Raw genomic sequence first — 12,653 nt, forward strand, 5'->3', positions numbered from 1 at the left:
ATGCCCGTTTCCCTCTCAAATGCTGCAAAGGAGCTCGGAAACCATTCCTGAGGCCACAAGGCCTCCATCCTGCTGCTAATAAGAAGGGTCTGGAACTGCTATGTGGGAAAGAAATGCCCCTTCCTAGAGAACTAGCCCCAACCCAGGCTGGTCCCCCTCACATACCTTGATCGCCCTGTGCCTCTCTTTCCTTGCCCTCCTTGTAACTGGGGCTAAAAAGTGACTTACTCAGTAACTGTCTCCTGCACAGGCTAGAGGCCCTGCTCGGGGGCCTGCCGTGTACTTCCAGCAGCAGCACGGCTCAGTCCCTCCATGTGGACAACATAATAAAGCTCAGGGATGGAGACCTGCCTGATGCATTTAACCTCACAGCTACCCCAACTCCCACTGCAAAGACTAGCAAGCAGCTGGCCCAAGGTGGGGCCGCCCAGGGTGGAGCCAGGGTTGGATTCAGCCTGTTCTGACCCCGGGCCGGGCCCCTGGTGTGTGCCGTCCTGCCTCCCGCTAAGAGGCGTCAAGGCGGTCACCTGTGCAAAAGGGCTGAAGCGCCGAAGCCACCGGCTTCACCAATAAACCAACCAACCGACCAACCAATCAGCCAACAAGCAAACAACTGCCCTCCGCCCTGCATCCCTCAAAATGCACGAGGCTGCCGTCCCCACTAGGCCCTCGGGGGTCATTTCCTAGGGGGGAAGGGGAAGACAGCCCTTCGAAATTCTTCGCTATGACCAAGAGTAAGAAATACATGTTATATATGACCTAGTGGCCATCACCTCATTCCACCGTCCCCAAGAAGAGATGCAGCTGCTACACTTTACCCTCACCGGATGTGATGCAGTCTGTGTTCTAGCCTCTCTACTTTGTTCTTTTCTTTCCTTTTCTCTTCTTCTCTACTCGACCCAATTCTACCCTATCCTAGTCTTCATGAAAAATGTTTTCTGCACCTGACCCACTAAATTGAGTTTACAACCCACTGATGGGTAGACCTGGAAGGAGGGCAGAGGGGCACCGAGCAGGGATGTCTGGAGCTGACAATGTGTAGAAAATACAATGTCGCTCTGCAGGAATAAGAAGCCTTAGGAGGAGATGGCACCCTGCCTGCTGCGGCCTGCCCAAGGCCTGAGCCCCTTGCCAGGCTCCGCAGCGAGCTGGCCCCACGCAGTGGGACGTGCAGCGGCAAGCCCCGTGGCTGCTCCTGCTGCAAGTGGGCAGACGCACAGCGGCAAAGCCAGCCCCACTCTGCCTCTAACCGGGGCCCTTTTTCATTTATCATCGACTTTTCACATCAGTGTCATTGTTGACAGCTGTTGAGTTTAGCCACTCTAGGGATGCTTTTGGGTACTCAGAGAAGAAACTTTCCAATCAGTCCTGGCGAAAGCCCTGATCCTGCACTCGACAATCCCCCACTCCAATCCCCCGCCCCGTATTTATGAACATGTCCTGGGTGGAGATCAAGCTCTCTTGGCCTGGGACATATGGTTGCTCTGCCTACTGGCTTTGAAACGGGAACTGTAAACACGCTAATAGATGCCTCTCAAATCACGATGAGGTCACCCACCTTCTCTTACCATTCAACAATTTCAGGTTTCCTAATGCAGGATCTTATCACCCCAAATTCCCAGGCACATACTGGCATAGCTCTTGGGCCATAAAAGGTGAGAAGAGAATTTTGAGATGGAACTAAGAGAGAAACATTCTCTGGAAAAACACTGTAGATCTATAGAATTCATTCATTCATTCCACACAGATATATGAATTACTACTATGTGCCAGGAGTTTTTGCTGAGGACGCAGCTGTGAACGAAACAGAAACACATCCCTCCCCTAACACATTAAGCAGAGCCTCCTAGTAGTCTTTGCAGTTGGGTGATGGGCACATGGGGATTCCACTTGTCTCGCTACTTTTGTACATGCTTGAAATTTTCCATAATAAAAAGGTAAAAATATAAGTCTCAAACACGTGATGCTGAGTGAAAGAAGCCAGACACAAAAGAGTGCATACAACATGACTCCATATACGTGAAACTCTAGGAAACAGAAATCTCCTTTCCAGGGACAGAAAGCAGATCAGGGGCTGCCGGGGGCAGAGGCACCTGGGAACTGCTTGGCTATAGAGATGTTCTTTTTTTTTTTAAGAAGATGTTGGGGGTAGGAGTTTATTAATTAATTAATTTATTTTTGCTGTGTTGGGTCTCCGTTTCTGTGCGAGGGCTTTCTCTAGTTGTGGCAAGTGGGGGCCACTCTTCATCGCGGTGCACGGGCCTCTCACTATGGCGGTCTCTCTTGGTGCGGAGCACAGGCTCCAGACGCGCAGGCTCAGTAGTTGTGGCTCACGGGCCTAGTTGCTCCGTGGCATGTGGGATCCTCCCGGACCAGGGCTCGAACCCGTGTCCCCTGCATTAGCAGGCAGATTCTCAACCACTGCGCCACCAGGGAAGCCCTAGAGATGTTCTTTACATTCATGAGCCGGTGGTTACATAGGTTTGTTAAAATGCATCAAAATGGACACCTTAGGGCTTCCCTGGTGGCGCGGTGGTTGAGAGTCCGCCTGCCGATGCAGGGGACACGGGTTCGTGCCCCGGTCCGGGAAGATCCCACATGCCGCGGAGCGGCTGGGCCCGTGAGCCATGGCCGCTGAGCCTGCGCGTCCAGAGCCTGTGCTCCGCAATGTGAGAGGCCACAACAGTGAGAGGCCCGCGTACCCCAAAATAAATTTAAAAAAATGGACACTTTAAACAGGTAACTTTTCAGCTCTGTAAATGTTATTATAGTAAAGTTGATTCAAAACCTGCAAACATCCCTGCCCTCATGGAGCACGTTTACACAGAGTGCCTGGGGCTGGGAGAAACCTTAGGGACAATGCAAGTCCCTCACTTTACAGGAAAGGAGCAGAGAGATTCAGCGCCTTGTTCAGGGTTTCACAGGCTCTCACAGCAGGGACCTGGACCCAGCCCCGTCCAGTGTTTTCCTCTTAGCTCACTGCCTGTGATACAGAGTCGGGGCTAAGTTCTGAAAGCTCCTGTTTTGGGGTGAAGTATTCTGGATCATTCAGTGGAACACCCACATCCTAGGTACCTGGGTACCTGTAGCCTGAATCTGCCACACCTCCCCAGGAGGACCATCAATCCTGTCGTTTCCAACACTAGGGGAGGCGCCAGTTGCTTGCGGGGAGAAGGAAGGAGCGGCTGAAGCTCCCAGTCAAGGTCTGGTTTATTTTCTAAGTCATCTCAGCTGACAATCCCCACTCCAGTCTTATCTGCCCATCTCCCTACTTCAGGCAATGATCTTATTTCACTGTCCCCATCATTCTGGACCCTCCTCCACACCTAGCTGGGCTCACACACCTGAAATACTCCACTGACATCCAAGCTCTGTGCTCAAGAAAACCCCTTTGGGGGTGGAGTAGGTCTCAGAAAGGAGGGACCCGAATAACATGCAGGCTCAAAAAGATGCAGGCCTGTGAGCCAGGTCTTCTCTCTTTGAAGAGCTGAGGTTGATGAACAACCTTAACGAAGCTTCACTAACCCAATGTGTGTTTGCTAGAGCCTGGAACTCTAGAATAACATCTGAGCGTCAAGCTGAGGCCAAGTCCAATTCTGTTATCACCCCTTATCCCAGCACAAACAATGGGGAGTAAACAGGGCACGGATCCCCCGAGATGCAAAACTGGGTTTCCAAGAGCTTCCCTCCGCTATGACAGATGCAGCCCTGGAGTTTCAAGGTCCTGGACTTGTAGGCTGGTGTGGACGGGGGAACCCTGTCAGGTGGCAAAATGTCCCTTGGTGCCTACACCCTTCAGAGCGCAAATGCTGGCTTGAGGGCTGGAGGACGCAGCCCCTCCATGGGAAAAGCTTGAGATTCTATCTGCCTTTACTTTGACTCACATTATCCAGCCTCTGACCGCTATGCCCCCCCGACCCCCGGCTGCAGGACCACCCTGTAGCCTTCTCTGCAGAGACAGGCAGGAGGGCACTGCTCATCCAGCTACGTGGCCCTTCTGGACAAGATCTTCTATGAGACCTCGGGTGGGAAGTGGGTCCTGTGACCCACAGAGGCCTGACTGGGGAGGCCATCTTCTTCGTTCCGTCCTCTAACCTCGACAGGCAAGCCTCAAGATTCCCCTCCCAAAGACAAATCCTGAATTTCATCCCATTGCCTGGTATTCTTCAAGTACTTCGTGTTCAGTATCTCCTCCTGCCATCTAAGCTCCTCACGTCACGCGGTGACTTGAACGTGTTTGTGTTCGTAGGGGATTCTTTTCTTCTATGTTTACCTCCCCCTCCAGGCCTTCCCAGAAGGCACGGAGCACATGCTCACTAAATACCCATTAAGAAGAGCTGATCTGAATCCTGCTTTTCCCTTTTCCCTTTCATGCCTTGTCCCGTGTAGTTCTCTCTTCCTAACCCTTCCTGGCTTTCTCTGCCAAGATCCAGCAACTCTCGAGAACCTTCTCCGATGGCCCCTGCTCTCCCCACTTTCCATCAGGCACAGCCTAGTGGGTCCCATGCTCCCAGGTAGGATGTGTGTGTTACCTTAAGTGTCCATGGGGCAGGGAGGAGATTAAGTTCCATCTACACTAGTTTGGTGAATCCATGAAGGCGAATCCCAACCTCACAGCTATTAAGTCGTAAATAAAAACTTTGGAGCTTATGGAAATGCCCAGCCTAGGGCTCAGATCCCTCCCCTGGGGTGGGTGCTGGGAGGACCAAAGCAAAGCACAGGTGGGCCCTCCAGCCCTCGGCCACAGAGACGCTCCTGCAGTCAGAATTCCCCGATGGAGTAATCTCCTGTGTAGAGTCAAGGACGCCCCACTGAGGCTGCTTGGCTTAGAAATACCTGGGAAGCTGTGACTGCTACCATTTCAGGGCTGGGGCACTGAGAGCCACACAGCCCTGCTCAGCAAAAACACTGCCGAGACCAAAGGCAGGGAGAGTAAAGTTGGCGAGCACGTTCACAGAATAAAAGTTGGGGAACCTCGGGGGTCTTCCAAGGGGCAAAGGACTGGGAATATTGGCATCTGGGGTGAGTACCTGTCCTGCAGCGCCTCCTTTCTAGTACCCTCCCAGCTCAGACCAGTGGCTGTGCCGCAGTTAAGCCCAGGAGGCTCTCGGGCAGCGTCTGAACTGTGTTCTCTGCCCGTCTCTGCCTTTCTGCCCCGTAATGGACGGCTGTTGCCCTGAGCACAGGGTGTCATCCCTCATCTGAACTCCTGGCCCCTCCACCCCTTTGGGACAGAAATACTGTCCAGACCGGCCTCCCTCAGCTTAGGCCCCCACTGTCTCCGTCACTGACAGCATCAGCGCCATCCCCAGCACTCACTGTGTATGAAGGGCTCTCCTCATCATCTCACATCGTTAGCTTTTCCTCTCCTCACAGCAATCCAGTGTGGTAGATTTTATCATCCCCATTCTATGGATCAGCAGACTGAGGCTCAGAGAGAGGAGGTGACTTTCCCAAGATCCTACAGCCACAGTCAGAACCTGGCTGCATCTGATGCCACACCCCAGCCTCCAAATACCACACCACCTCCTGCAATCCTTAACTCTTGATTCTTGGAGTCTTGGGATAAGAAGGAGAGGGGCTTTAACAGGCTGGGTTGGGGGTGATGAATGGAGAGACAGGAACTAAAATTCATTGAGAATCTGTAGTATGCAGAACATCTGAGGTTTGTAAACTAACCCTGGGGTAATTCTGTGAGCGGGTATCCTCAACCCCATTTTACACATAAGGAGGTCGCGGCTCCAGGAGGCTGGAAGTGAATTCCCAGGTTCACACGACTATCCTGGGACAGCAATTTTATTCCTACCCAGGCCTCTCTGGGGTGAAAGCGAGTGCCCTGTCCACTTTTCCATGCCATCACCTGGGCCAACTACTAAAAACAGGTTCCTGGACTTCTCCCATGCCCTCCAGCCCCGGGCCAGCATCCTGGCTCTCGGAGGGACCCTGCAGCCTCTCGGAGGCTAAGGGCTCTCACTCTGGCACGGACACAGGCCAGCGGGATGTCCTTACATGTCTGCAGGGACCGACTGGGCCCCATTCCTGCTCTGCCAGGTGGAAGGTGAGGACAGCCTCTCATGGTCCCCGGGGCTCTGTCTTCATGGTTCACGCTTTCAGGAGGTCCCTTGGCCAGTGGGCTGGCTTTAGGGGAAGGGGCTGCCTGTTCAGCAGGGCTCCTCCTCCGGCCGCTGAGTTGGTGAGGGTGTGAGGGTCTCAGGCCCACTTCCCAGTTTTCTCTCAGCACAGCCCAGTCATGCAGGAGCATGCAGGAAAGGCCTCCCTTGGGGGTCCCGCCATGCAGTGTGGATGGCTGGATGGAACAGATCATGAGGTTGAAAGGGGCCTCCGTGTCACCCGGCCTGAGGGCTCACCTACCTGGAAAGACTCCCCACTCTGGAGGCCTTACCTTAAAGAGGGACTTTCACACTGAAGCAAACTTGAAAAGAGAGAACACGTACACAAAGAGAAGTTTACTTGGCTGGCATTTCCCTCATTGGCTTTGGCTTTCACTGAGGACAGCTAGGCTGCTGGGGAGGCAGACCTCTCCCTCCTCTGCCGGCTTCCCCCCCATTCCAGCGCCGAAGCCCCAGGAGCCATAATCTCAGAGCCTAATGCGTTTGGGGCGGGGGAGGTGTGTGCAGGAGAGAAGCCAGGAGGGAGCAAAATACCTCCAAGATCTACAAGGTTGGATGATGCCCTTCAACCACACCAAACACATCACTTCTCTCCCCTACAGGCCCCAAGGAAGGCAAGCCCCATGGCAACACGAAAGCTAAGTGGGCTCCTTTTAATGGCAGCAAATGGTGCCGCCATTTTGGAAGCAAATCCCCAGTGTGATGGACCAGTGAATTCTACGCCTGGCGACTTTTTCCAGCATCAAAGGCCGTGGAGCCAGCCTCGCTGGCTTTTCTATTCCCCCACCTGTCCACTGCTGTATGCCCTGCTCTGAAGCCAGCCACCCCCAGAAAATGGATTTGAGCGCATGACGGCACCAGGTCTCTGGTTTGGTGTTGAGAGCACACTGCTTGTGCAACGTCAGTCGAGTATGTGGGTGGATCAAGGGTGGACGGGAGGAGCATAAAAAGGAAAGTGGAGGGGGGAGAATATACAAGATAAGACAGCTGGGAGGAAAGATGAGAAGGAAATCTTCACGCAGAAGCAAAAGCCACTGAAAAATGTCCTGGGGTGGGGTTAGTGCAAAGGGATGAGAAGCTGTAGGCGGGAAACCCAGTGGAATACTGACAGCTGGCGAGTCAGGGCAGTGGTTAGATACGGAGGCTCAGGCGCCAGGGAGCAGAAGTCTCAGCTCAGCAAACATCTCAAGAAGGCAAAGGCCTGGAGGGGACAGCAGCCAACTGAAGTACGGGATGGAACCTGCCCAGAGGCCAAATTCCAGCTACGGATCTGGACAGTGTCCTGGGTGATATCTTCAGAGGGGCGAGGCTTCCTGCAGAGGGGATGGAAACCAGGCCTGGGAGCTGTTCTCCCGCCATATCCTCAGCCCCTGTGGGGGTGATCCAGGGACCCCCGCCTCCAGCTGAGCCAACCTGGGCAGAGTGCAGGCCTGCTGTGCCCACCAGCTGTGGAGGGGCTCCGTCTGTGCGGGGGAGTGGGGACGGTCAGGAGCTGTGGAAAATAGGCCACTACGTCTTGTCTCTTCGTAACTCCTAGACTGGATGACATGACCTCACCCAGTCTCCCCCCAGCCAGACAAAACCAACTCCTTCCTGAATCAGACAGGCAGGAGGCCCCCCAGGGTGCCCAGATCCAGTAGGGCCAGCTGAGGAGTGGAGAGCAGCTACTCCGAAGGATCCTGGGCACTAGTGGTATCCTGGTGTGACGTCAGCGGGGCATGGGTAGGAAGCAAGACAAGCCCTGGAGTTCCCTCACGAGCCGCAGGACCTCGACCGAGCGCCCTGGGGCTCTTCAGCCCCATGAGACAGGGGAGTCTGTGCATCGCTTTCCTTGCTGCTAAAACTCATGCCCAGTGTCTTCTCCAGGCCACCACCAAGGTGCATGGCTGGAGATGCCTGCTCATAGACTTGTCCCCTTCCTTCTCACAGTGGCTTTCCTTTAACTCGGAGTCTGTCCCTAAGATCTAAGAAACTCACACCATCCCTGGCTGCTTGCGACCCACCATCTTGGCCACTTGTTCCCAATGTCAGGCTCCAGACCAGTTTTCTCTCCTCCCTCCGACAAAACCTTTCTTCTGTTGCTCTCCTTGGAAGGCATCTGATGTGTCCTCAAGTTATGTGATACCCGAAGCCCACGGGAAGCCTGTCCTGTGTTGGAACTCCCTGCCCCGTGAACAGAAGATGACTTCTGTGGAGACATACCTCAGCTTCCCAGTGTCTCTCCAATGACCTCTTGTGTGTGGCCATCTATTCTGTCTGGGGGTGAGGCTGACCCTGCTTTTGGAGCACAGAGCCATGTTCACCCCTGGCATCTGAGCCAGGCAGTCCCACACCCCTGTGGTGAGTCCTGAGATGGTTAGAGGGGGTGATGGCTCATAAACACCTGTGTGAGTTTTCACATGGGCCTTACGGGGCTTTTAGGGATGAGAAACACAGTATGTCCGCCACTGCAGTGGGCTTTAATTCAACTTAAAATCTGTTTCTGTGGTACACAAGCCCACAGATGGCTCAGGGTGGTGTCACGAACATGTTTCAGAAACGCGTTTCCATTTAAGGGTCAGATTTGGGACACCTTTCCAACCTGCTGACTAGATGAAGACTGTTCTTTTCTTTTCCGATTTTAGTATTTCTCTGGAGAGAAATCTCTAGTCCCAAGGATATAGCTGTGATCAGAGATCTAAATAACCTGAATACTTCTTGAATGACCTACAGCCGAGAACTCAGCATGGATCAACATTACTCAGCTCCAAATGCGACCAGAAACACCTCTTGTACACACACATAACACAAAGTTTCCCTTCTTACCCTTCCTTTGGATGTTCTAATTCTCTCCTCCAAACTGAATTCACACCAACCAAATAAACGCCCTGACCCCCAACAGTGCTGAGGATGACTCTGGAGGTCTGTGGGGGGCGAGGAGGAACACGCACAGAGGATGACTTCCAAGGCAATGATGGACTCAGTCTTTAGGAACGCTAAGACAGCTCTGAACTCAGTGGGAGCTCCTGGACGGCCCCTCGAAGCCTACTTGAGCCCCTCAGCGAAGGAAGCCAGCAGAGTCCTGCCCTCTGGTCCCAGGCTGGGGACCCGGTGGGAGGCCCTGGGAAGGGAAGTGCAGGGCCCTTGTGCTCTAGGTAGAGAGGTAGTCCCACCTGACCCACAGGATGGGCTTCTACTGCTGGTTCCTGGGGGGCCGTCACCCCCTGACTGCAGGAGCACCTGCACCTCTGGCCAGGGGCAGCTCTAGGATAGCGGACTGGGTCACCTGCTCGGCCTCCTGGTTCACGCTTCATTCCTCCCCCTTCCTCTGTCTGGTTCCTTGCCCATCCTGCAGGTCCACAGACATCTCGCACTTGTCCTTCCTGCCCTCCCCGTACTCCAGGGAAGCCAGCGACTGCTCAAAGTGTCACTCCGCTCAGGTCTGCATTTTCACTGGGCTCAGAGTTCAGACTGGAGGCTGGAAGCCCCACTGAGGAGCCCCTGGCATTGCTAGGGCTTTGGGAAGAGCTCCTGGAGACCAGAGCCACTCGGGTCTTTGGCCATCTCAGAGGAATCACCTGCACTGGATCTGAGTGATGATCTGCCACTATTCTACTCCAGTGAGAGACCCTCCTCTGCGAATCCATCCTTTAGAGCTTCCTTGCGCCTTTTATCACAAAGAGCTTCCCGAATTCCTTGCTTCCCTGTGGCCTCTCGGCAAAGTCTGCCTCTGCCCCACCCAGGGCCCCTCTTCCCTTCACACGCTTTGCTGATGGTCCCCTGGCGCTTGTCCCCTCCAGGCTGCATCCCTGGGAGAAAGCTGCTCCTCAAGTCCTCCCCCTCCCCCCCCACAAGGCTAGTGTCCAGTCCTTTTGTTGAGCTGGTGTCTAGACTGGAGTCCAGGTCATCTTGCAGACCTGCCCTGGCCGATTGGTCCCTGCTCTCGTCCCAGGTTCCTGCTTGTTGGGCCTGGATTCCTTACTCAGTTCTACGTCTCAATTTTCTTTGGGTTGATTAAGTTAGATTGAACCTAAAATAACATCTCACCCTCAGATATGAGTCTTTGGTTTCTCCTCCTCTGCCTGGCCTCTGGTTTCCTGCTTCCCCTCACTTTGTCTGGGGAACCTTGTCAGCTCATCTTGTCCTTAAAGGCCACCTTCAGAGACCCTCGGGATGGGGTGGGGCGGCCTTCAGGCAGGCTGGTACACGCGGTGAGCCCTGTCCTGAGCCCACAGCATGGGCTTTTGGCGTGACAGGCCCCAGAACTGTGGGTGATGCTAGCAAAGAAAGAAGGTAAAGCTGAACTTAGCCTGCTCCAGGCTGTGTGCCAGCCAGTGAAGATCATGAGCACCCAAGAAGGAAGCCGACGAGGAATGGAGACAGGACTGAGTGTCCAGGGCCCGTTCACCTGCCATGCCCGCATCTGGCTGAGGCCTGGACCACACCCTTCAGCTGCGAGCTACCCCCGACGTGAAACATTTCTGAGAAGCACCGCACTCTCAACCCCTGCCCCCCAGAAAATGTCTTGGAATACAGATTTCCTCTCTGATGATTCCCTAAGCACAGGAGGGTCTTTTCTGTACTTGCAAGTGAGGAAGAAGGGGTCCTCTGACAGAATGTGGGGTGACTGAGGGCCGAATGGATCATCTCAGGTCTTCCCTGCCCGAGACCCCAGCCCCACGACTCTGGGGCTCTGCCCTATAACTTGCTATGTTACATACCCTCCCTTGCCCCCAGGACGCTACCCAGCTGGCTACCCAAAGTTTCAGTCTAAATGACTGCCTCCTTGGGCTAGGATCCAACAGAGATAAGAATTTCCCCCCACACACACACAAACACACACATGCACACGCATGCACACCCACACCCACACTCTCTCTCTAAGTTTAAGGAGAGCACCGCCGGCCCTCTCCCCTTCCAGCAGAAGGTCACTGCCACAACACGGTCTCTGAGTTAAGCCCGGAATCGACAGGCCTATTCCTTTTTCCAACCTCTGAGCTTCAAACACCTTTTATTGCACCCTCCTCCGACTGGCATGAGCACAACAGGCCCAAGAACCTGGAAGGAGTGTGTGCTGAGGCTGGAGTGAAGGCAGAAGGGAGAGTGGATCAGAGAGGGCAGAGATGTGGCCTAAAGAAACAGCGTCTTATAGAGCCAGCACCCATGGGCAGCCCGGGGGACAGTCTTCTGCAAACGGCCATCTCTGAGCCTCAGCTTCACGCTTTGTGCTCGCTCCACAGAATGACTGCAACCATTAGTTACTTAACATTTTTCTTTAAATTGACTCATTTAAAAAAAACCTTATCTATAAGGAAACCTTATATTGCTACCACACATGGAAAACCAGTATCATCTATAATTTTTGATCAAGATAAATAAAATTTGATTAAGCTACAAAAGGTTCTTCTGTGTCCCATATAAATCATCACCTTGGTTACCGCTACCGGTTATGTGTTTTCGACAGTAAACTGCCAGGCCCGAGGAGACTCTCTTTTAGCGGGCCTCTTGGCGACCTCCTGCCCTTGTCATCTTGGCTCTAAAATGTGCCCGGACCCCCGCCTCTGCGCATGGGAGCCAGGCCCGCCCGCGCCGCGGAACGAGCTCACGGCCTACTTACAATTCGAGGTTTGAAGGGTGGCTTGATCTTCTTCTGCTCCAGGAGCAGCCAGTCGATCTCCTTGAAGAACGGGTGCTGCTTGATGGCATCCTCGCCGTTCTGCGCCGCCACACAGCCCAGGCGCTTGTGAGGGTTCTTGGTCATGAACTGCGGGCATGAGGAGAGAGATGGAATCAGTGACAAAGGCCCGGCAGGCACAGGCTGTGAGGGGAAGACGGAACTCAGCCAAGGCAGCATCTTTAGCGTCACCTCCCAAGCCCACTTTCTACATTTTCGGGGGCTCTGCCCCTCAGGGTGCTCTTTCATTCTTACACAGAACTTACTGTGCGCCAGCCACCGTGCTACACGTAGTATTACATATACACGCATTGATTCATTTCATCCAGCGTGACCCTCTGAGGTACTATCATGATCCCTACTTTATAAGTGAGGTAGCTGGGGCACAGAGAAGTTAATTAACTTGGCCAAGGTCAAACAGCCAGCAAGGTATCAAGTCAGGATTAGGAGCTCAGACTCTCTGACCCTCTGATTCCCCCTCAGATTCTCAAGTCTTCTCATCAGGGAGACTGAGGTCTGATAAACTCACACTGAGAGGTCAGCAGTCCTTTTTGAGGGAAGGAAAGAAGATCAGATATTCATGTAAAGGTCAATTATCAAAGGCACCTCCTCCTCTTTCCTTTTCCTGGACCCAGGCCCTCCTACTTTTTAAAAAAATTTGACTTTGTAATCTCTAGCACAAACCCCCACATAGATTAACAGATAAAAAACAAGAAAAAGAAAGGCTTACTTCTTCTCAATGCCTGTCTGTAAAAAACACATTGATGTGTTTTGTACTTTTTGGCTGGTGTCTTGTGACCTCACACACTCAGGTGAAATGATTATTCCTGTTAAATGAGTCAGTCCTGATGGCAAATGTTAATTTCACT

General features: G+C 53.4%; 1 protein-coding gene across 4 annotated transcripts in view; it reads right to left on the reverse strand.

Moving 5' to 3' along the window:
- Window positions 1-12,653, reverse strand: part of PRKCE (protein kinase C epsilon) — a 510,787-nt gene that overhangs the window by 14,718 nt on the left and 483,416 nt on the right. For 3 of the 4 annotated variants that reach the window (XM_067703065.1, XM_067703064.1, XM_067703063.1), the window contains one exon: window positions 11,728-11,874. In XM_067703065.1, the coding sequence (XP_067559166.1) occupies window positions 11,728-11,874 (147 nt within the window). Of the gene's footprint in view, window positions 1-6,403; window positions 6,434-11,727; window positions 11,875-12,653 lie in introns of those variants that run through there. The other variant, XM_067703066.1, reaches the window with a different exon arrangement.

This window comes from Pseudorca crassidens, chromosome 14 (genome assembly GCF_039906515.1).
Source record: "Pseudorca crassidens isolate mPseCra1 chromosome 14, mPseCra1.hap1, whole genome shotgun sequence".
Taxonomy (NCBI): domain Eukaryota; kingdom Metazoa; phylum Chordata; class Mammalia; order Artiodactyla; family Delphinidae; genus Pseudorca; species Pseudorca crassidens.